At 39.2% G+C, this 26098-nt stretch overlaps 1 protein-coding gene across 3 annotated transcripts; it reads right to left on the reverse strand.

The window, feature by feature from the left end:
- Positions 1-1519: 1519 nt before the first annotated feature.
- hpgd (15-hydroxyprostaglandin dehydrogenase) lies at positions 1520-24438 on the reverse strand. Of its 3 annotated transcripts, XM_042484340.1 has the most exons (7): positions 17915-18294; positions 16910-17033; positions 15231-15337; positions 12497-12593; positions 5372-5448; positions 5074-5237; positions 1520-1940 (listed from the first exon to the last, which is right to left on the reverse strand). In XM_042484340.1, exons 1-7 carry the CDS (start codon positions 18005-18007, stop codon positions 1817-1819), a joined length of 786 nt encoding a protein of 261 aa, XP_042340274.1. In that variant the 5' UTR covers positions 18008-18294; the 3' UTR covers positions 1520-1816. The 3 variants fall into 3 exon arrangements, with proteins under 3 accessions (XP_042340274.1, XP_042340276.1, XP_042340275.1); XM_042484342.1 differs by lacking the exons at positions 16910-17033; positions 17915-18294 and adding an exon at positions 24368-24438; XM_042484341.1 differs by lacking the exon at positions 16910-17033 and having other exon boundaries at positions 17915-18029.
- Positions 24439-26098: the final 1660 nt, after the last annotated feature.

The raw sequence follows: 26098 nt of genomic DNA on the forward strand, positions 1-26098 counted from the left end.
AAAACATTGCTGAACATGCAATTGTGAAATGGATTGCTTGAAAATGCTACAGCCCAAATGCAGCATCCTGCAATGCTGAAAAAACAGCAAACTGAAATGTAAAACTCGCAGAAATGGAAGTAGATCTGCATTACCTAAAAAAAGCTGAAAAAAAAAAAGAAAAAGTAATTAATACTAGCAAACCAGAAGCTAAACTGTTAGGAAGCTAAGTGCCAACGCTGGGTATTGAAACAATTAAGATATGAAGGACTAAAGAAGAAATGTTCTGTGACAGAAAAAAGTATGGAGGAAGAATAATTGATCATTTCTTACCTTTTGGGACTTTACTTTATTAAATCCAGCTTAGTGTAGGGAAGTTTTTGCCAGGTGTGGAGACATGTGGTTTGTGCTCTAACCACGGCACCACTGAGCATCTTGAAAAGGTTTGAAATTATTGGTAAAAAGTTAAAAAAAGAGAAAGAAGTCCTAAATGTTGAAAACTGCTACAGGTGTAATCAATCACCCAATCAAGTCAAGCTCCCCATGACCTTATCTATCTCGTTCGTTTGAACACTATATCTCTAAGAATGCCTTGAGGGAATTTCTTCAAATTTGGCATAAATGTTTGAATGGACTCAAGAATGAGCTCTAGTAGATTTTGGTGGTCAAAAGTGAAGCTCACGGTGACCTTGCATTTTCGATGTCTCAAAAACACCTTGAGGGAATGACTTTAGATTTAATACAAACATTCACTTGGACTCAATGATGAGCTGATAGGAATTTGGTGTTCAAAGGTCAAGGTCACTGTGACCTTGCATCCATTTAATTTTCGTGAACCCAACATCTGAAGATGGCCTTAAGAGAGTTTCCTAAAATTTGGTACAAACGTCCACTTGGACTCAAGAATGAACTTATTAGAATCTGCTGGTCGAAGGTCACAGGTGAAGGTCACGGTGACCTCATAAAAATGACAAACACAACTCTAGAACCTTGGGTGTCCACTTTGAAACTGTGCTGATTGTATAGATCTTCTGTGTGTGAAGCGTCTATGTTTTCAGACATGGATGTAAACAATAAACGAGCCCCATATCTTGGATATTAAACTAATACACTAGGTTTTTATTTTTGTTTTTACACAAATCACATAAACCAGCTGTTAAATAATAACTGTGACAGTTGTTATGAAATAACACTGTTTAATCAAAAAGCTGCATAATCCGTCGTGTCTGAGGCTGATGACACTGACCGTCAGTCATTTCCTGTAACACATAGAAAGGTAGATGAAAAAGACAGACCTATAACTTTGGTTTGGCTAGCTCTCATGATGTTCACAATCATTAATATAATATTATTAACACTTTGAAACCTGAGCAAATTGGTTTAATTTATTTTAAACACTTGGGAAAAAGGCAATGAGCAACAAAAGAAGAAATGAAGGAGGGAATGAGTAAAAAAAAGGAGGAATTCGTAAAACAAGAAAAGTAACAAGAAAAGTACCTGCGAAAACTAGTAAAAAAAAAAAAAAAGAAAGAAAGAAAAATTGACCTGTTAAAGGGGCTTTTATCATAATTTTGTAACATGATCATAATCACTCAAGATTTCAAAGAGTTAACATAATTGTTAAAATTAGACTGGCAGTATACTACTATTACACCAGTTGGCCTATATACATGATTTTCCCCGTAGAATCAAAAAGATGCTCTGACACAGTTCTGAAATGAAGTCCAGCAGCAGCCACATGTCCTGAACCAGTTTCTGGTGTTTTGCATTCAGACAGGATAAAGATTCTGCGTCTTTATCCTCAGCAGCAGCAGCGTGGAGTCCAGAATATCAAGGCTCAGGCAGACATGGGCTCATAGGTGTGGAAGTGGATTCCCTTTGAGCAGGTGATCTTCATCACGGCTCCGTTCAGACTGGTGTCTGTAATCAACTTCATCATGCCCTCTGCTATCAAGGACGGCCTGCAGAAAATAAACACGGAGAGGAAATGGGGCATTAGATAGAGCATTGCTGCACTTTCAGAAATAAGAAATCAATAGCCTGAAAATGTTACAGCAAAAATGCATGGACCTTCAGTGCTGAGAAATCAGGAAACTGAAATGTTAAACTAGGAGAAATGGAACTGCATTACCTAAAAACAGTTTTTTAAAAAATGCCTTACTATCAAAGCCAGAAGCTAAACTGTTAAAAAGCCAAGTGCCAAGACTGAGAATAATATAATTTGGATATGAAAGCCTAAATAGAACAGAACAGAAATACCTTAATAACTGAATAAAATGTTCTTAAAAAGGCAAATTAATGCAAAAAATGCAAAGTAAGGCACTTAACAGAATAAAACAGAATAGAATGGAGTAAAATAAAATAACAACAATAATAATAATAAAGATATATACAGTATGTACACAGAACAAACACAAAGAAATAAACAAAAAAGCCAAAAAGATTAAAAAGAGCAACAGAAAAGAAAAAAATGTGCAAATAAGTGTGCAAAAAGTGAAAAAAGACGAAAGAAAAAGAAATGTTAATGATGTTAATGATAAGGCTTTATTAATCCCACACCTGAAATTCACGTTTGTGCAACTCAAGAGTGACTGGGTGCAAAATAGGATAAGAATATTACAAAAATACAAATGAAATTATAAATATAAATAAAATGTACACATTATATATGCTACCTGTGGGACATGCAGACGACATGCAGCTTTACTTGTCTGTTAAACCTAATAACCTGAACACCCTTCATGACTGCACAGCTTTCATCACAAATTTGTTGTCTGAGGTCTTTGTGATTGGGCCCAACAGCTTGACTGCGGAGGTCAGTCGATGCATTGGCCACCTCACTCTCAATATAAAGACCGTCTGTAAAAATCTTGGTGTCCTGTTTGAGCAACATCTGAACTTCAAATCCCATTTTGCAAAACTGATTTAGTTCTTTTTCTTCCAATCAAAAAATATTGCAAAAATCAAACCAATGCTATCAATAAAAAACTTGAAACCTATGGTGCATAGTTTTCCCATTTAGACTTTTACAACCCACTCTTCACTTGTATTACACAGTTTTCCATAGCTCGACTCCAAATGGTACAAAAAGCAGCAGACAGGCTGTTAACCAAAACTAGTCATCAGTCCCACATCACCCAATTCTTGCCTCACCTGCTGTAAAAATATAGAAATATATAAATATTATTGCACAGTAAGTGGTAAAATATTGCACAGTGGGAAACTGCACAGGAATGTTAAACAGTATAAATGTAAAGGATAGGGACATACTGTATTACTGATGGGAAGAGTGAAGTATACACACACACATGCACGCACGCACGCACACATGCATGCACTCTCTCTCTCTCTCTCTCTCTCTCTCTCTCTCTCTCTCTCACTCACACACACACACACACACACACACACACTCAGAAAGAGACTGATGATAGTGTCCTCACTTAGAGGGGCCATTTGTGTGTATGCGTGTGTGTGTGTGTGTGTGTGTGTGTGTGTGTGAAAACAGGAAGTCATTTAGCCTCAGCTTCCTCTGACACTAAATACTTCCCTCCTGCTGCTTGTCTCTGAGCTGCACAGTTTAATCGGTTACAGAAAGCTTCTCCTGAGCCGCAGATAAACACAGTTTTGTGACGTCAGTAACAGTTCTGATCGATACTAATGACTATCTGTGATGAGCCTCCATCATGACATGATGGAGGGTCTATTGGCTCAGAGATGATCCTTTCATGGCTGTCCTGTTATATGCTGTTAGGTATGGTTGTTTATGTATGGCTTTGCTTCAGTCCCAGTTAGAACAGCTCCAAATAAACACTTGTCAGGTTTCCTGAAAGACAAAGTGTCATTCTGCTGCCAAGTGGACTCTGGATCACTCGTATGAAATAAGAATGTAATCAGAACGATGACAGAAAAAGGTCAGAAAGAGGCTGAGTGGCTCTGAGAGTTTTCAACGACTCACATTTTCACTGTGGTTGTTTAAAAAGAGCCAAACGGCAAATCAGTTCACAAGCTGAAAATCAGCAGATCTGACACTCTAAGTGGAAAGAGCAATTTGTTAGAGCATTAGTAGATACAGCGCAACAGTTTGTTGAACGCTCTCTGACTGAAACACGTGCACCTCTGGCTTTGTTCTCGCCCCATGAGGGTAGTGCTGTGTTTACATGGAATCAGGCTGAATAATTTCAGATAAAAAGAGCAGGACGGTAAAATGAGGTAAGTCAGAGAATACCAGCAACAGCACATGGCATTGCCATTCGAAATTAAAACACGGTAATGTTTTGCCGTTTCCCGAGACAGAAATTACAACCAGATGTTTCATAACTTCTTTGCGCATGAGTGATCTGGACAATTACAGGACATTTCTAGAAAAAATACATTAGATGATAAAAACTAAATAATTGTCTTGATTTCATTCAAAAACATGACAAGAAGATAAACAACCCAAAGAAGAAATGATCATAAAGTAAGCAAGAAAGAACAAAAAAATGCAAGAAATTTACCTAAATATTTGTAAAACTTTGTAAAAAAAAAATAAAAACAAAAAGTAGAAAGTTTTAAAAAAGAAAACAAGACTTAGGAAAAGTGTTAAGATTTACAATAATTCTGTAGCATAATTTTAAATATGTAATTATGATCATTATACATATAATTTTAACCTTCCTTTTTTTCCCCTCAACATTTTTCCTTAGCCTTTTTAAAAATAATTTTTTAAATCTACTAATGTCTTACAATTTGTTTCTCATGAAGTTGCTCATTCCCTTTTCCCATGTTTCTGAAAGAAATCACGCCAATTTGCTCAGGTTTTAAAGGGTTAAACATTTGTGAAAGGTTTCTGAGAGATGCAGAAGAAAAGTGATATTGCTTCAGATTTCAAATGGTATAATAAATATAAAGATAAAGACAAAAATATATAATATATTTTGTTCCCTCCTATCTAAACAATATGGCATCACCATAGCAACGTATTATCCTGCATGTTTCATTTTGCCATCCTGCCAGCAAAGCTGCAGGAAGTCAGTTTTCATTGACACCTCGAAACTGATCTCAGCGTTTTATCTGATTGTGTAACGCCAGAATCACGTGTGTGAGTTAACTTACTTTAAAACTCCAAACTTGCTCATGCTGAGTTTGAAGTCATCTTTGAACTTGACGAACTTTCCCATGTTGTCCTCATGTTCCACCGAGTGCAGCAGAGGAGTGTCGACGAAGGCCGGACACAGGACGTTGATGCGAACGCCATAGTTGCCCTGAGAGGACGCGTCCTGCAAGAACACGTGGAAGCTGCTTAGCTTTGAGTTTCCTGGAGAATATCCCATTTTACGAAAGCTAAAACTTACCTTTTATACTTACTCTCTCTCTCTCTGTGTGTGTGTGTGTGTGTGTGTGAGTGTCTTACCGCCATAGCTCTGGTAAAGCCAATGACTCCGTGTTTGGTCGCCGTGTAGACGGGCTGATAAGGAGAATGCAGGAAGGCTGAATTATAGAGAACAAGGAGACAAGAGAACAAACATGAGCGGAGGTATGAAACTAAGTAGATTCACTCGAGTACTGTACTTGAATGCGAGGTACTTGTACTTAACTTGAGTGTTTTTGTCATGCAACCTTAAACTTTTCCCTCACTGCATTTTGGGGGGAAATATCATCTTTTTCCTTTACTACATGTGTCTGATAGCTTTAGGTACTTTAGAAATGAAGATTTAAGCATTAAAAAGGCATGAGGAGAATTTATTAAATATGGTGTTTTGTTATAAATTAAACTATCAAATAGTTTATACAAGTACAGCTACAACAATTAGTTAGTTTATCAATCAGTCAATATACAGAAAAATGTACAGCTACATGTATTTTGATTAACATTTAAGCAACATTTTGCTACTTTTTTAACACACATGTGGAGTTGGGTGTTGTGGTTGGGTTGGGGGAGGGGGGTTTCAATTTTGTTTATAATTTTGCTTTTTTGTCTAATTTAGATTTTTTCCTTCTTCTTTTTAATAATTTGCAGGTTTAATTATTAAACAATTTTGAGTCGTGTTGAGTTTTCGTTTTAAATAATTTTGAGGGTGTGTTTTTTTTCTGCATTGGATACTTTTACTTTTCACACTTTCAGTATATTTTCTTGGTTACACTTTACATGACTACCATTTTTTAATGCAGAACTTTAACTTGTAACAGAGTATTTTCACAGGATGGTATTAATACTTTTACTTAAGTAGTGACCCAGTTTCATGAAAGAGCAGGATTCTTTGTGTCACTAAAACAGTGTTTTCACTACGAGCTTCTCTCCATTTATTGACTTTAAACATGTAGGCGACAGTATGTAGGGAGAGTAAAAGCTTGTTTTTTTCACATCAGGGCTGCTCCCAAACACAGCTGCAACTGCTTCTGAACAGCGACTTCTCATTTTAACCCCCGGAGGGTCATTTGATCCAGGTTCAAGAGATGAGGCTCGGCCTGTATTTCACACAGCTGCAACGGAGCATCTAAATCCACAGTTTTTATATTCCCACAAGGAAGTGAAACTGCTTCCAAAATAATTTTTCTCTCTCTTTCAAAAACATTCACTAGCACAAGCAACTCCATACCACATGAAAACTCAATTTCTGCCAATAAATCTCCCTAAATCCTATACACTGAACCTTACGAATGATTTTTTTTGATAAGGATCTTATTTCTCTGCTTTCAAACAACCATATTCCTGCAAATCTCAATAAAACTTACCAGGCCCCTACTTTACATGACAGTTTTTGAAACCTCACAAACAACAAAATAAACAGTTGTTGAGGAGCTGTTTGAGGTTAAGAAACACTTGACTGAAAAAACTCCCCTAAAGTACACTTTACAATTCAGCATATACAATTACATTTAAAACTAATAAATTAAGACAAATTTGTCAAAGAGGTTTTGGGTTTGGAAATAGTAGAGGTTTATAAAAAAAATGAGAGAAATTATTTATTTGTAAAAATGAATTAACCAATCAGGAACCCCAACGAGCAACATATGCACTGACTGAGATAGAAGCTCACGAAAATTATCCAGCAGCCTCTTGTTATTAAGAAAAGCATCAAATGTCGTAGGGTTCATTTCAACACTGAGGGGGACACATATAAAACAGTGGGCTTGAGGTCCTCCCCCAGGATATTTTAAATTTGCTGCATTTTTGTGTATTAATTTCTATTGGAAATGCCTTTAATTCTGTCAAAAATTGGTGGGACAAATGCACATGTTCTAAATACTGAGGGGGATGTGTCCCCTGCACCCCCCCGAAATCTACGCTTATGCATGCAATCACAGATTTCATCTACAATAATGGTGTCAAGGGCACAACACACAGGTTTTAAAGTACTATATGAAATATTACACAGCTGCTGTTATAAAAGCAGAACAGCCAGGACCATAAAGACAGTCAGTCAGTCTGACTCTATCCAAAATTATCTGAAAATGGATGTAATTCAAACACATCCATTTACCAGTACCTCACATTCTTTCTCCACAAAACAATATTCTTGTATACTTTACCATGTTTGGACAAGTCTGTGTTCACACACACACACACACACACACACACACACACACAGATGTTATCATAAGTGAGATGTGAAAAACGATTATTACGTCTGTGCTTCTGCTGGAGGCTGAGCCGTTCTAGATCTACAAAATGATGTGCTCGACCACGAGAACCGAAAGCATCCTCTGAAATCTGATCAAACCATACAGATCACATCTGGAAACTCAAATTAAAAATAAACAGGAAACAAAACCAACTAATGTTCAACATACCTCGTATCTTCACATTTCACTTTTTTTTTCATAAAGTAATTCTATTGGCCCCCTCTACGTCTATCAGTGGGTTTTACCATTTCTAAACCAATGAAATGTATTTAAAAAAGCTTGTGACTAAAGCTCTCTCCGTTTAATTCCTGAATAATAGCAATTTGTAGACAGGAGATTTGACAGCAGCAATATGCACTTTGTCATTACATGACAATTATTTCATATAACTGACATTTTTTCAAAGTAACTTATAAGAAGCACATTCAACAATGTGGATAAAACTCAAAGATTTCAAGAATCATGCAAGTTGAAAAACAGCAGAGCACACAACACAAAAAACTCTTTGACAATGTAAAAAAAAGAGCAGAGTTGTGGCAAAGACCAGAAAACAAAATACAGGCACTCATAGAAAATTTCACCTGGTAAATATGGGAAAACATAGACATGGACGTGTTTCAGCCAAAAATCCATCATCAGCTTAAGCAAATTGTATACAAACAGGTGAGATTCAAACCACAATCAGGACAGAGAATCCATAATTAAGTAATAAGATCCATCTGTGAATAAATTAACCATGAAATATTAGCCTCTCACAAAAAGGACAAGAGTCTTTGACACTTCTCCCACAGGCTAAGGCAAAAGAGAACAGATGTCCTGCACCGGAAAGATAGAGCAAAACAAATACAAATAAAGACCTATATAATCCAGATACAATAAACAAATGAATGTGCATGAACGAATGTTTTAAGAATCGTGCAAGAACATCAACTTCATTGGAAACACTCATCCACTTTAAGAGCTACATTTAGAGACGACTCAGCTGGACTGGACTAGATAAAGTCAACTGAAAACAAAACGCAGACAAAACAGCAGAGAGAGCACAGTCAAGCAAGGGATGCTATTTAAAAAGTAAATATAATCTAATAGTCTAATTCTCTCTGCCTTTAAGTAAGCTACCCTCAGAGGCCAAAATGCACACTGAAGATTTTAGCGTCTGTTAGCTCAGGGGAGTTTTTCTTTGAAAAGAGCGAGTCAAGACTTTGCAAAAGGCTAACTAAAACTAAAACTAAACTAAATTCTTATTAAAGCAGCAACTGACTGAGTGAGTCAACAGCTCCTGAGAAACATAAACGGTGGTCTGTGGTGTTACATGTTATGAAGTGATGCCAGTAAGTGCAGAAACAAGAACTCTTCATCAACCACAACCACAGACTGCAGAAACCCTCACCGGATATTCTGCTGATTCATTTTTCTGTGTCAGATCTATATCTGGGTCCACAGCAAGTTTGACAACCTGGGGCTGTATTGTTATTGTTATTGTTACCATTGATGCTGTGCATCTCTCTACCTCTCTTTTTCTCTTTCAACATCTATTGCACGTCTCACCGTCCTGGAAGAGGGATCCCTCCTCAGTCGCTCTTCCTGAGCTGTCTGTCATTTTTACCCCTGTTACAGTGTTTTGTTGCGGGAGTTTTTCCTTAGTTTTTTCCTCAGTCGACTTGACTGTGGTACTCTGGGAGTACTCTCCTATTTTAGCCCAGTTATCACAGTTTTTTGTTTGTTTTTTACCTGAAGAGTTCTCTTAAGGGCAACAACTCTTTATGAATAGTTTTATATATCAAGACCAAGTCATAATTTTAAGGGTAAATTCTTAGAAAACGTCATCATTCTAAGAATTTTCTTACAATTTCACCACTGGGAGCTACTTTTTGTGGTAGGAAGCTTTGTGAATATGGCCCCAGTAATCTAAGTACCAGTGGTTTAACTGAAGGACAGTTTAAGAATCAGCACTTTAATTGCAGTATTCAGTGAACGCCCAGCTGGTGCCGAACGTCATGTCAGAAAGACACTGGAATCCTTCGTCAGACAAAGTTTAACTTTGGTTAGATTGCAAATTGGGTTGACAGTGATTTTAAGTGTCTAACATAGTTATACTTTCATGTTGTGTTGACGTAAGCATTACGATATTTTGCAGAAGTTGGTTTTGTTCTCCATTCAGCTTAAAGCTGAGGATTAGTAGAAAATAAAAAGGGAAAATTAAAAAAATAATTAAAATTATGTTACAGAATAAATGAAAATAAAAACATATCTCTGATTTTCAGCAATGTTTTGGTTGATTTTCTTGTTTGTTTTTTGTTTTTTTCTTTCTTCTTTTGCTTATTTTATTGTGACATATTTAACTTTTTTTTTGCGTTTTTGGGGTGCCAGAACTTGCTTGTTGCCTTCTCCCCAGCTAATTGCTTCCAGTCACAACAAAAAGTCCTCACTTTATGGTAGTATGTACACATAATGTAATTGGGCGTCTCCTCTCCAGAGCAACTTTTGTTTGATTTAAAAAAGAAACATGTGGCTTTTACAGATTGGCTTGGGAAGTATTGGCCAATCAGGAGAAGAGAGCAGGAATTATCATGTTTAACATGTGTGTGTGTGTGTGTGTGTGTGTGTGTGTGTGTGAGGGTGTGGGTATGTAGAAAGCCAAACACACAGATGAGAGAAAGATTTTGGAGGAGTGTAAGCTTTTCCATGACGGAGACAGAGGTGGTCAAGATCAAGTAGTTTTAGTTATAAGGCTGTCTGCAAGCCTGTCATGCTCGCTTTACTGTAACACAAACTCGAGGAGAGAGGAACTCTTTTCATTCTTCCGGAGAATTTGAGAAATTTATCATCCGCGACATTCTGAAAACAAATCACTGTGTGTCTCAGGATGGAGAATGTGGGAGTAGTGACTTTAACGCTCGAGCTGCGTCCTTACAACTAGAACTGAGGTGTCAACTGAGATTTCTCTGTTAACGTGTGTATCTCAAAAACTTATTGCTGCAATTAGATGAAACAGATTGACTCATATTCTGTTCTCGGTAATATGAGTCTGTTTAAATGTTACAGTGCAGCGAGTCTCCAGATTTTGACTAAGAGTGAATTAAAACCACATTTTCCTTCCACCAGCCAACAAGGTCAGTCCTCAGGGTCAGTCTACAGTCATGTTTTTCTCCTTCAGTTTTTCCTCAGAACGATGCAGCATTACATAATCCACATTAAAACATTCACAGTGACAACGTGGTCCCTGCCTCTTGAATCATACTTTTTTTTTACTTACAGTACGTGCTGCAGCACCCCTTACAAAGTTTGCACTCTTGCGTGGAGTATGCAAACAACTGGGACATGCTGCTGCATCATAACATTGCATTTTGAACTTTGACCCTCTTGCTTCAATATTCATTGCAGTCTGTGGAGCAAAATTTGAAGTAAAAAGGAGCGCAGCAGGTCTTGATGTTATCACCTAGTGTTACTTCGGAGCAGCCCGTTCTCACCAAAAAAACAATCACATACGCCGACTGTGCAAGCAAGTTCTCATGACCCATACTTTTACTGCGTTTACTGTAAGGCAGTGCCCTCCTTGCAGGAGCTGAGGATAGCGTAATGTGACGTAGCATAAAAAGCAACAAAGAACATGTAGTGTTGAACAAATATCGAAGAAGCCACAGCGCATTTCACTCAGCACACAGGTGTTTGCATCAACACGTTTTCACTCCGAACTTGTCACATGCTGCGTCAACCTATGACATTCAGGGATGCTGCTACGTTAATGTCAACAAATGCACGTGGTGAGATGACTTCATGGTGGGATTATGCAGCCTGTTACCGTGATGTCAACAAATGCAAGTGTCGTGGGATGAAGCGACACGGTCTCTATGTTCAGACAAAAGCACGGACGGTCACCGTGCATGGATGGTTGGGATTAGGCACCAAAGTCACAGATGGTAAGGTTAAGACAAATGAGGCACATAATTAGGTGTAGAAAAAAAAAACATCCACACCGGACGCAAACTTCTGACTCCCGCACAAAAGGTGGTCATTTGTGCGACCCATCCCTATAAGCACATTTGCGTTTCTTATATTAAGTGATTGCTGGAAGCATTATTACCTGAAGCTGTCCTTCAGCATTTCAGGTGCACGTGACTAGTTTCGTCTGGCTGTGTTATCATCTGCCCGTGTGCATTGCTGTGGATGCAGGAGATGGCTTTTGGCATCACAGTCTTATGTGGAAAGTCACTGACTGACTGCCACCATATGATGAGTTGGGAGTGAGAATGGGTTGGTTTGCGTCCCCTCTGATGTATGTGAGGTCATGATTAGTGATAAAAGTATGCTACATATTCAGTGCCAAACAATGATGTTTTTCCTAAACATAACCATGTAGTTTTGTTGCCTAAGTCTATGGAGAATTGCGACTGTTTAACATTTTTAAAACTGTGACCATTACCAGCTGATCAAAAATACATTGGACTCTTCTGTCCGACAAACGTTAAATTTTGGTTGGAGTGAAAATCAGGTTGAGCATTTCCTAAATGTCTAGCAATGTTAGAATTTAATATGTTTTGGACATTAACATTAAAATGTTTTGCAGACGTTTGGTTTTGTATCCCAAACCTTATGACTAAAGTCTACTTCAAGAAGATGTTGGTATGATATGTTTGAAAAAACATTTGATTTTGGTTTTTGAACACAACTGAAATCAAACAAAATATCAATGTCATCAGTCATCATTATTCTTCATCAAACTGACATTGAAATTTGGTAACCTGATATCATCGACATCTATGATAATTAGAACAGTAATATGTGTTGTTTTGTGTATCAGTGAAAGTCAGCCTTCTTTGTTGCTTAGGTATAAAAGAGTGTGTCAACTCCATCTCATCCATAGTGTGTATGTGTTTGTGAGTGTGTTTGTGAGTGTGTGTGTGTGTGTTACCTGCCATAGAGGATACATTGATAATGGTGCCTCCCTCCTTGCCGTACTCTTTACTCATGTGTTCCAGAGCCAAGTAGGTCCCTTTAATCACTGAAGTCTACAAAAGATAAAAAGATGACATGGTCTCAACAGACGCAGGCCAGCACATATACAGGAAGTGAAACTGTAAAGAATGTGCGAGTCTACTGATAAGTAAAACTGTTCATAGCTTCATTCATAGTTCATTTAAGGCACCTGTTCTGTCAATTAAGTCTCATTGTGTGGAAACTTTACAGAGAAATGCTGTTTAATGATACCTATGTATGCTTTTAATGTGCTTCCATTAAGTGGCTGCTGCTGTGTCATATTGGAGTGCATATCTTTTGAGAACATTTACAGGAGCTACGTTACTATAATTTGACAGCACCAAAATAAGACTGGACTTTATTTTGAAAGCTTTGAAAAACAGTAGAAGCAGCCTCCAATATGACTTTGTTGATAAGAGTTTTATATTCTGGAGGCTTTATTTATTGATAATCAAACAAAACCCCCAAATGACCCAAAATTGAGATGCAATGAAACAAACCAGGTTTCTTTCTTAAATAAACAAAGTCTGTCCCTCTTGTTAGAAAATAACGAATTGCTGATTTCCAGAGGCTGAGGATGAAAAATGGACAGAAACTGAGCAGGAAGATTTGGATATTTTCAGAGTAAAGCTGGATTTTGACCCTATGTAGATAGAGACTGAAAGGGCCCATCGCACAGGAAAAGCATCCACTAGGCTCACTGTCCAGGTCCAAAAAAGAAGAAGGGCCTGATTAAAATAACTGCCAGACTTAAGTCCACAGTGGTCAATCTCCTACAGAAAGATTACAGAGAAAAAATGCAGTAAGGTGGCAAACAAACACAAAGGGACAAAATATTCATCAATGAGGATTATCTGGAAACTGTCAGACTGAAGAGAAAAGAGCTATTGCCAAGGACGATGGAGGCAAGGAAGAAAGGACTTAACGCTGTTTGGAAATAGTAAAAAATAAAATATTTAAAGCAAATGTGAAGGAAATCTCAGGATAAAACAGCATAAAACAACAGTTATATTGCACAATGGACAGGTGGTATACTGGGTTTATTGTTGGAGCTTTTGATGCTACACCACTGTGCTCAGTAAATTTCATGTCAACCTGCTCATTAGATTTTCTTTAGATTTACTCTGAAAAAAATAGTGAAATAAATTCTTATCAGACTTTTTCTTATCAGGGACTAAAATATTGACTGACTGCGTGATATTACCCGAAGAGCATGCAAAAGCGAAAAAGATAAAATGTAAGATAAAGCCCTGAGGCACCCACATAGCTGGTAACGTCTTTTTGATCAGCAGGAATTTCCTTCGCTAAAGTTTAAACCAAACAAACCCACACGCACACACACACACACACACACACACACATACACACACACACACACACACACACACACACAGATAAGATCATAGCATTTATATGGCCAGTGCCATTGCGCATAAAATAAAACACAACTTCAGTCTCAGCTTTAAATACTGTTTACAGACAGCAGCCGACAATTACTGCATAGTTTAAAGCTAGCAGCCTGTAAACATGTCCCGGAGGGAAATGTGGTCTCCAGGGTCGCTCAGAGAAAAGGAGATGCTGATAAGCATATTAACTGCCCTTCCTCCCATATGCAGTACCCAATGTCTGATTTAGGGTTGCAGGGGCAGCAGCGTCACATGTTGCCGGTTTGCCAGTAGATTTGCGCATGTATTTATTATGTTTTAGGCATTGCATTCTGCGTCTGCTGTTTACGCTCCAGGATGCCGCTTCTGTGATGTCAACAAATACACATAATGGAATGATGCAACATGTCGTTATGTTTAGACAGCATGAGCACATGGCAACCAACGCTGGACTGTCAACAGTCACACATGCTGGGACGGATGGTTAGGATCAGGGAAAAGAGACACGTGGTAAAAACATCACATTCAGAAACAAACACCGGATTCTGACATGAAAGTCTGGGGTTTGTTTGATCCATCCACCACCCCTCCCCCCTGCTCCTTATATTATTTCATTATCAGCAGCGTTTCAATGTGGGTTTCACCCAGCTGTGTTCTGAACTAACATACCCATGTGACATGCTGTTGAGGCAGGTGACATCTAGTGCGTGTGGTCGTATTATCAGCTGACGCCATCCAGCAGCTTATCATTGGATGCAAAAGATGGCTTTTGCCGTCAGGATCTGATGCTGAAATCACTGAAAAAGCGGCGGTATTTGATAACTGTGGATTGAGAGCAGGCTGGGTATTCCCAGGCCAGTTTCCTGCAGCATGTCTTGGGTGTGCCCCGAAGGAGCAGTGGCTCTACTCCAAGCTCCCTCTGGATGTCTGAGCTCCTCACCCATCTCTAAGGCTCAGCCACGCTACAGAGGAAACTCAGTTCTGCTGCTTGTATCCGCTGTCTCATTCTTTCGGTCCAAAGCTCATGACCATAGGTGAGGGTTGGGATGTAGATGGACCACATCAAAAGCTTTGCCTTCCAGCTCAGCTCCCTCTTCACCTCAACAGTCTGACACAATGCCCACAGCACTGCAGATGTCGTGTCAAACAACCGGTGTATCTCGCGCTGTATTTCACCCTCGCTCATGTACACGATCCCATTCATCCATCCATTCTAGGCAGAATTTTTATTTTGGACTACATAAATAAACTGACTTGACCTGAATGAAAGTCTTTTCATCTTACCAGGTTGACTTGTATGGTCTTCTCCCAGTTCTTTTCATTGTTGATGCCGGCATTGTTGATAACTATGTCCAGATGACCAAACTGATCAACGGTGCTCTGGAATGCATCTATTCCACACAGACAATAAAAAAACAAAACATCAGTGAATGTCTCAAGACACAGGATCTAACAAGAGCTTAGATAAGATATATGCAATAACAACTAAGTGGAAAATCCTGCATATCAGGGGTGGGACTTAGCAAAGGGTCAGTTGCATTAGATGCATATGGAAAAGACAATCTCACTTAAAACATGAAAGAATGAGTGTTTTTCCATTGGGGATCCCTTCACTGCAGCTTACCCACATTTTGCTTCCTTGTGTATGTTGAAAACATACATGTTGGTTTAATATCCACAGAAAGACAATGCAGACAATGAGGCTGCTTTCACACAATGAGCCACTAGCAGGTTGTTTATCTTTCTGTGAGCAGACAGAGGAATTTAGATAAACAGCTGAAGGGAGAAACCTGAGGTGGAGAAACCTGAGGTGGATAAACCTGCGTGTCATCGCCTACCACATTCCACACTTAGACACCCCCCAATTAGAAATACACATACCTGCTTTTAACAGATTCATTTGCATCACACACACACACACACACACACACACACACACACACGCACACACACACACACGAATGAGTCACAAATTCTGAAAAAAAACACACATGCAAACATGCACAAACACTGCACACATCGTGGTGCATACTTGCGGAGATGCATGCATCTATAAACACAATAATCCCCTCTCATAACACGGACACGCACACACACACACACACACACGCTGTTAGCGGCTCCATGCAGGCTTAAACTGTGTGTCCACATCAACAGTTGTACTATAACACAGTTAGGAGCAACACCAAACAGCATTCCACAGCAGTTCGCCTGCAGGGAGTTACTTTTTCAATGTTAGACAATGAAACCTTGTTCCTCTCTCTCGAGCACTTATTCACTTACACACTCTTTAATTCTCCTCTTTCTCACCCAGACACGCCCACAATTACAAACACAAATGCACACACACACACACACACACACACACACACACACACACACACACACACACACATGCACTGACACATCTTCAGAAAAGGAGAAGGTAAGTAAGTACAGAGCAGCACTGAGTTCACAGGGAGCTGTATGCAGGTATGTTGACCTCAAAATTAAAAATGACTAAAATAACTGATCATATGACCACAAAGCAGGACCAGACAAGCTCAGTTGTAGCTGGACCTTGAGTGCAGCTGGTGGTGAGATACACCTGAATGAGCAGGACTCGGTCTTTTCACAAATGTTTGTTTGACGGAGCCTACTAAACACAGCTGTCACCCCAGGGCAGGAGCAGTAATTCTCTCTTGAGGAAAGTTTCTGATGCCTACTAAAAATAGGCTCTTTAAAAGTCATTTCCTCATTCATCGTGATTAAGTTCAAGGTTTCTTAACAAGACAGTTGAACGCATGTACCCTGCAGTTATATTCTGCAGGGTGTATCAGGCTGCATAATAAGTGGCTATTACATTACGCAGTGACCTGGATAACTGAATGCTCGAGCTTATCTTTTAAGTTTTCATATTGCATCACTCAACAAGTGGTAAGTAAAGGCATCTTTCTCAGTTTGGTATCTCTAGACAATATTACTTCTCAGTGCGTCTCCGTTGGACACATCACATGGAATAAAGCTGCAGTTTCCTTCTCCAAACTCGGCATCAAGCTCTGCCTTGCACTCTTCACCACAGGTCTTGTTCAGGTCGACTACAGCCACCTGAAGGACAGAAACTGTGAGTTGGGTTGTGTGTGGTTGGACTTTTTAAATTCGCACACAAATCAAGAGTTAAGTGGTAAAAATTGAGTCTGTTTTCACAAACTTAGTTTCAACTTAGTGCTTAATAAAAGGAAATTTGTGTACTTCTGCTTATGTCTGTTTTAGGTCTGTGGTTTTGACAAAAGTGGCTGTGAGCAGCTCAGTCAGTTAAGTCAGGTGACAAAATACAAGAGTAATGACATAGACCGTTACCGCAATGAGCCCATTTTCACAGTATGAAGACGGTTCTCAGAAACTATTTTGCCTCTTTAAGCACTTTTGCTTGCTTCTGTTTCGAATTCAAAAGAAAAGCATATGTTCCCGTCACTGTCTGATTCATATTTAACAGTAAACAAACAATACCACTTTTCTCATGTCAAACATTATTAAAACAAAGTCTATTTAAACTTCTCTTTTTAGATTCATCACCTAAGACAAGTTGCCACTGACAATGTTTCAACACATGCACTGATCTTAAAAACCCCTGAAAGCAGGAGTACAGTGACAATGACAGATTTCTGTAGAAAATGGGACAAAGCAGTAAAGATTTGATGTTTCCTTGGCGTTAAAACAGTCGCATTAAAGTGATTAAGGGCTTAAAAGTCAGTCTGTTCAAGTTGAATAAAAAAAAAAAAAAAAAAAACAGCAGAAAGTTCAGTCCAGGTTGTTTGGGCAGCAGAGATAACACAAGTCATGCCGGCTGTACAAGACTTTGAGCAATTACAGCTGGATCAGACATTTGGCAGCAGAAAAACTTGTGTCATATTCTCTTTGTTTAACTTTTGAAAACTTGCAAAGCAAAAACTTTCAAACGGTGCAAAAGCAGACTAAGGAGTACTGACCTTGGCTGAGTTCTGAAGCAGTGACTGGACCACAGCTCTCCCAATTCCCTGAGCCCCACCGGTCACCAGAGCCACCTTCCCATTCAGAGACATGATCCCAGCACAGCAGCAAAACCCCTCACACTTCCTCCTTCTGTCTTTACCTCTGTATTTTCTCTCTTCTTCCCTTTCTCTTCTCTCTCTATGTTTGACTGAATTTTCTCCCCTTAGTCTTTTTGCTGTATTTTATGCACCTATCTGCTCTCTCTGTAACACAATCATAGGCTTTCTCACCCCTGTGTGTGTTTTCACGCTTGTAGCTGGGCTATTTTCCCTCCCTGCTCTCTCTCTCTCTCTCTCTCTCTTAGCTTATCAGTCTATGCAAACACTGCAGTGTGTGTCAGAGAGAGAGAGAGAGAGGGGGAGAGAGAGAGAGAGGTTAAGTAAACTCAGTAGGATAATAATTACAGGTTTTATCCAGCTTGTTGTACCTGCCCTCCTGCCTCCTCCTATTTCCTTTACACCTCCGCCTTTTTCTAAACTATCCTGTTTCTTTGATACACCTGAGTTCAGCACACATCACTGTTTATGTTGGCATCTGTATTACTTGACATAAAAAACACTGACAACTTTTTAAGAAGCTTTCAATTTCTCATTCTTCTCCTCACCACGTCCAAATTAGGGCTGCTGTTACACAACATGTGACAGTGTTCAGTGATACATTACACCAGGCTCAGGTCTATGCATGTTGACTTTTGCACTGCTCTGACAGCAATGGCTGCTACGTACAGACCAAGCTGCAATGATACTGCTTTAGACACCAGAGGAACTCTCTTGTGAAGTTTGCCGACGACACCACCATCATTTATTATAAACAACAAGTTCACTCCGGGAGGTAATCAACAATCTTACAGAGTGGTGCACAGAAATCGACCTGCTGATTGCTGATTTTAAGCCTCCTGCAGACTGTGAGATTTTAGCAATCTTATAAGGAAAGTACAGATACACTGTGCAGCTGCTTAGGAAGGCTAAATTCTGAAGGAAGATCTTGGTTAACTTCTTTTTCTTAACATGAGGAGAAGCGATAGACAGCATACTGACTGGAAACATCACAAACTGGCATGGTTTGTGCATGACCCAGGACAGGAAGGCTCTACAGCGGGTAATTAAAACTTACCAGAACATCACTGGTTCCCATCTACTGAGCACCAGTGACAACGATGAATTGAGATATCTGCACAACTGAAACAAAAACTGAAACTCAAAGACAGCAGCCACCCCAGCCACAGTCTGTTCACCCTGCTGCAATCTGAAAAAGTATCCGCTGCTGAACCACCAGACTATAGAGCAGCTTCATTCCCCAGGCTGTGAGACTCCTAAACTCTACTTCAACTCGACTAAACTGTAGCAGGGTCAAGGACAAATCTTGATTTATTTTTTTAAACTATGTTTAAAAAAATTACTAATGAATCAACCTTGTACCTTTAGTTCTCAAAGGGAAAAGTTTGACACATTTTAAGTTGATGTCCAGTGTTGAATATAAATGATGTTGATTACAGCAATAAATTAATCAGTGTGCTATATTGACCAAGAAAGTAAACTTCAGCAGTTGCAAAACCTGTTGTTCTTCCTCCTTCGAGCGCTGTCATTCAAGGTGCCAGTGACTTAGTTGGAAGAGGGAGGAAATACAGGTTGGATTATGATTGTGGGTAGTCAGGGGCGTGATCTAGATTCAAAAACAGGCTGTTTCCAACAGCGAAAATGGCATCCTAAAGGATGTTGAACATTTTAAAGTGTTTTTTGCTGACTTCTGAACTCATCAAATAGTGCTGCTCTGTAAGTGCAGAGGTATGACATCGGACGGCACCTGCTGTATCCACATGATACGCACACAGGCTGCATCACTCGGATGTAACCTGTCATGTGCGCATGAAACTCAGCAGGACGGCATCATGTTGTAATGCTGCTGGTAACAGCGTAATATAAGGGGTGCAAGGGCACTTACAAATTGGGTGAGAGGGGCTGTGGATGAGTCTCCGAAACCCAGATTTTCATGTGAAAGACCAAGCAGATGTCAACCTCTACATGTTGTGAGTTAAGTATCCCTCTGCATCTGTTTTTTGTGCTGCAGGATGCCGCTACCGTGATGTCAAAAAAACTCACCAAGTGGGATTGACACAACATGTGGTTATGTTTAGGCAACAGCAGCACAGATGGTTAGGTTTAGGGGAAGGAAACACATGGTAAAATGTAGAAAAAAATCAGACTCCCACATCACAGTCTGGATTTGTGGGACCCATCCACCTTCCCTCCCACCTGCCCTGTAAGTGTCCTTGAGCTCCTTATACTATGTCATTACCTGCAACGTTATAACCTGACACTGTCGTGATGTTTTTAATGCACATGCGACAGTTTCCATCTGGCCATGTTCTCACCTGTGTGTGTATCGGGCAGATCCGGCAGCTGCTGTCCAGGTAACAATGTGACTGATTCTGTCCGACCGTGTTTAGCATGTTCTGACCAACAAAGAGACAGCCATAGGCTAGTAGGCTGATGGCAATCAGAACTTCAAACACAATGCATCCTGGTAGCCTACATGTAGGTCCTGCAGGCATGGCGCCGTGAGCAAGAAGACTGAACTTTCTACAGTAGTTCACAATGAGGATTTTATTGCTTTAATCGTCTACATTTGCCTACATTTATGAAGAGCATAATGACATCCAGTAACCTTCTGATGCCTTCCTTGTGGGCTTCCTAAAAATAACATTGAACATTTGGAAAGATTCAAGAGTTATGAGTAAACAGCTATTTATACTTGATCAGGAATACGCCTACACTGCCATCTTCCTTCCTTTACTCCCTTCCTTCTCTCGTCCTTTTTATCTTTCATCCGGACTGTCCACGAAACAGAGCAATAATAGGCTGAAAGAGACAATAAAGAACTGCAGAAGAGATCATTGGTTTAATCTTTCCCCTTCTTCAGGACTTGTACACTTATGCCTTATTTGCACTGCAGAAGAAAACCTCACTAACACCCGCTAACAACTGACTTTTTAGTGCAATGGGTATGCGTACATTCGCAGCCAGGTCAAATGACTCTGCGAAATTACAGGTATTTATCGCCTTTGGCTCCAATCGGCATTAATGGGAACACAACACCTGCGTGAACACACTAATTTTAGCTCCCTAACCCCTGAGATGCAATTATGTGCAGCCACTAATTACAATGTCTTCTCCTAAGCAGCGCTCAAACACTGAACCAAATCTGTCTCCACTGAGTTTGAAAGAGAGACAGACCTCTGTTCCTGCTGCTGTCTACTGTTTACCTGTTCTCCAGTCTGTCTGTGTCGCACACCAAAAACAAAATCACACACACACACACACACACACACACACACACACACACTAAAGGCACACTTGTCTGCTGAAGAGCTGTGTACACAGCTCTGATTTACTAGGAATAGAAAAGCAGTCTATAGCTGCTGAAAAGGGGTTTATTTCTTAGGAAACAGGCAGTAAAAATCCATGCCGATCTCCATATACTGGAACTTGAACACACTAGCACTGTATGACAAAACAACCAGATCCAAGATCTGCTTTCCGTATGCCAACGTACTCATGAACACTGCAATGGGAGCTGCCATTAATGCATGAAGCCTAGGTGAAGGATCCCTTCGAGGCTCTGGGGCACCCCTCGCTCAAGGCATTGTCATTCAAGACAGCTTTGTTACTTGCACTGACCGAGAGTATGTGAACTAACCACCCTGTCGATATGCCCCGGTTGCTTGCTGCTTTGGGAACCCCAGCAGACTTCTTTCAGACCAAATCCCTCCTTTGTTTCCAAGAACTTAAGGAGTTCTCTCAGGTCAAAAGTTTTACAATACAATGGGAGGCTTTTTGTCTTGCACTCTGTTCAGGAGACAGGGAGACAAAATGACAGAACTGGCTTGCCCAGTTTGTGCATTGGCATGTTATACTTATTTGGCAAGGTAAATGTATGTTTCCCATGCACCTTTGAATCAAAAAGCACATTTAAATCAAACTGAATCAAATAAAAGCCTGCTGTATCAAAAGGCAGAGCATTTGCATAACACAACAGGGTGTTCAATGTACCACTGTTTTTTTTTTTTTTAAATAAACATCTTGCTACATTGGGTCGACGCCTAACACAGCCCAGATTTCAGGGCTGACCACCCCAGGCCACTTCCTGGACATGGCTCTGTTGACAACAGGAGTAAAAATCAGTGTACGTTTCTGACAGCTCATTTGTTAAATTAGGCCAACTTTTTCAACCTTATTTCACTAAAAATAATATAATTCTGCTAAAGGCCCTTTGTTTCAAGGCATGTGCAGGACAGGTATTATTAATAATCCATTAGAATCGTTATTTTAAAAGAAAAATCATAAAATAAAGATTCAGCGTAGTTCTGCTGCATCCAGCGCACCACTAATGTGTCTTTCCATGGATACTTTGTGGATTTTTTCAAACAGTATGTGTACATAAACTGTAGTAAACTTTATGATCATTATCATTACCTTTATTTAAACAGGGAAGGCCGTTGAGAGCAAGTTCTCTTTTACAAGGCCACCCTGATTACATTACAAATAAAAAGAACAAAAGCACATATACACATCAGCAAAACATGAGAGGTGTGGTCGATACTTAAGTGCACATCAAAAGCAAAAACACACAATAGGCACTGCATTCATCCACAAATACTCCCAAACCTAAACACCTAAGACAACATCGCTGGCTCTCCAGGGCTGCTGCTTGAACTACAGGCTGTACGTCAGCGTTTTCGAATCGCCCACCACAGATGCCAGGGACACGAGTATATAAGCAGATCAAGACACAGACCCGCCTCCCTCTTTCTTTCTTTCTCTCTCTCTCTCAAACTTGGACCGAAATCCAATCAAACTGTTAATTAGGCAGTGGTATTCAAATCTAAATAAAGATTATATTATTTTATTTATACTATTTCTCTCCTAAAATGTTTTCAGAAGCACCCTTTAGTGCACCGTTTAGCTGTAATAGTGAAAGTTTGTGAACAGGAAGTGAGCTCCATACTGTGTCCTGCACAGCAAAACAGAGGTGGCCTATATGTTTTTAGAAACTCGTTTTAGCTTACTGTGTAACAGGAAAATTAGATTGTTTCTTGCCGACTGGCCCTTATTGTTTGAAAAATGCTACCAACCAGTGGGAATGTTTACTGGTGTGGTGTGGCACTGCACATTTTGATTCTTGTAGGTTTTCCACCTTTAGCGCAAAAGCAACCTTTTTCTCTTTTTTATTCTGGTTATGTAGCTGCAATTTCAAGTATTTAAGTATTTGCATGTCTCTACTGCATAGATATCCTAGTGTTATTAAAAGGCCATTTTTCCAGCAGTGAAATACTTAAGCAAAGCAGCGATGGGTAACTTATCTGGGCAGACTGAAAAACAAGAGCATACAGTCGACATTAAGAAGTGGATACCAAGTTTATTCTGATCCAATATAATTTAATTAGAACTATGTAAAATATGCACATTTTATTTTACAAAAAATAGTGTGTGTGCTCTCAACTCTGTACTCAAACCATTAAATCACCATTAAACCAAACAGCATCATGACAGAATACTCTGTTAGCATACATAAATACTTTGTTGTGTTTTGAAAGATATGTGACGATTAATTCTGACATAACTTACAATAACAAGGGTGTGAGTGCTGTGACATTTTGTTTAAAAAATCAGTCTGATGAAAAACAACTTTGGAGATATGAAATTGGTCCAAGTAAAGAACAGAGTCCAGCTATGATGTAACTGTAACTGTTGGCTGCGTCCAGGGTTCCCATGACAGATTTTTCCATGGAGTTTTTACTCTGCAGTGAATTAAGAACAACTCAACTAAATATTCTCCACAAATCCACACCACACTGGAACCACAACACAAGTATAAATACAAAGCAAACATAACGATTTTAAAATTCATGGCTCAGATGAAACATTGTGAGATGTTTTTATGTAAACATTTGCTGCATACAGTATCTAAAAATCCTGCAGGTAAAACTGCAATGGAAATCTAGTGAGGGAACCCGTGGCTCCGGTGATTCTGTGGTTTCTAGGCTGAAAAGCTGTAACGCTCAGTGATGAGCCGATCAGCAACACATAATGTCATTACAAGAATTCAATTTTCTTTTTCTGAAAACAGCAAAGGAAGGCATATTACATATAAAAGTGTTTGAAAATCACAGTCCTCTGGTTTATCGGCTGCTTTTTTTTCAACAGCAGCGAAAAGAAAACATCAAACAAAAAGCACAATGTCAGCCCACACAGTTTCATCAATATATATATATATATACTTCATTAACATATTAATTCAAATTTTAGTATCTTTTACAACCTCTTTCCCTTTGTACAAAATTAATACTCTACCTAACATACAAATGTACAGTATTTTTATATTGTGTGTCAGAGTTTAAACAGTGGACTTACTTGTATGAAGCAGATTCCCAACAGCATCACAGAGACAGAGTTTGTTGGCGAAGTTGTGAACAAGGCTGGCATCAATACAAGTCGTTAACTACAAGGCCCCGAGTAGAAACTCAAACACACCCACACAGGTGTTTTCAATTCTTCTGGTTGATTAGGCCTTTTTACAGGTTTACGAGGTGCCGGGAATCAGATCTCCAAACTACTGCACTGATCAGAGTGATCGTTGTGAAAGGTTTCTCACCGTAAATAGGTGCAACAAAGCAAACAAAAGAGCGTGAGGGAGATGTCAATCGCAGTCTGTGCGTGCAGTCCTGAGGAAAGCTCTAATTAGGTGACACAAATGAAAACACCTGTGAGTGAACCATGGCAGTGGAGAAGCTTAAAGGGACAGTTTCCACTAAAATAAAGAATAAATAATTTTCCTCTTACCTGTAGCATCATTTATCAATCTAGATGGTTTTGTGAGTTGCCAGGTGTTGGACATTTTGGCTGTGGAAATGTTTGTCTTCTCTTCAGTATAATGAAACTAGATGGCACTTGTGTTTGTGTTGCTTAAAGCGCCAAAAAAAAAAAAAAACATTTAAAAGAAACTCAACAGCAATGTCTCTCCAGAAGTCTTGACTTGCTTACTCAAGATAATCCACACACCTTGTTGTGAGCAGTTTCATGTAGGAACTTTTTTCTTTCAACCCACCAACTGTATCACAGTGCACATGGAAGCATGCATCTGCTCACGGACGAGAGGCTGCTACTCATGACTGCTTGAGATGTAAACATTACTGACTTTCTCCTCTGCTGAGCTGTAACATTAACTTCAGTGGGGAGCTCTGTGCAATGGTAGGTGTAGTTCAGTAGAGAGAATATTAAACTTCTCACAAAAACATCTATGGATTATCATAAATAACCGGGTCATTAGCTTTTCAAATGTATTATTATTATTATTATTATTTGGGCGCTTTAAGCACCACAAGCTGAGTGCCATCTAATTCCATCATACTGAAGAAAGGGCAGACATTTCTAAGGCTGATATCTCAAACACTCAGAAAATCACAAAAAAAACAAAAAAAAAACATGTATTTTTGATTTTTGGGATGAACTGGCCATTTATCCCAAATTACAGGGTGTTTCAGGTTTCTTCACTGAAACAATATTAATGTTTTTAATTCATTTCTTAACACATTAACAACAAACAAAGACATTAAATAGCTCCCTATATTTTAGATTTTGAATGTTTTCCTTCCAGGCACCAACTGATTTGCATACATTTTACACTATGAAAATCTGCTTGAAACTTTTTTGAGATAGTTACATTGCTGTTGTGTGGTAATAAAGTCCAAACTTTTCAAATCTGCATATTAAAAAAAGCATTAAAGCATAAAATTAACAGAACATTGACAAAAATTTAAGCAACAATGGCCACAGTGAAGTTGATCTTTTAAGAAGACACAAAACCATTTCGGAAAGAGTATGTTAATGTGAAAAACATGAATATGTCATCACAGCGTGGATTAAAGTCTGCTGCTTTTGCCCAAATCCACAAACACAAGCTGTGTCCTAATTCCATATTACATGTTAATTTTAAGTAGATTTGAATTTGTAATGTGTTCACACTGGAAACTGAACTGACAAAATGAAGCACAGCGAAAAAAAGTCAATATGCATACAAAATGTGCTTGATTAAATATGCACATACACAGACAAAAAATAAATGCAGGATGATGAAGCCGCAGG

This window comes from Plectropomus leopardus, chromosome 4, assembly GCF_008729295.1.
Source record: "Plectropomus leopardus isolate mb chromosome 4, YSFRI_Pleo_2.0, whole genome shotgun sequence".
Classification (NCBI taxonomy): Eukaryota; Metazoa; Chordata; class Actinopteri; order Perciformes; family Serranidae; genus Plectropomus; species Plectropomus leopardus.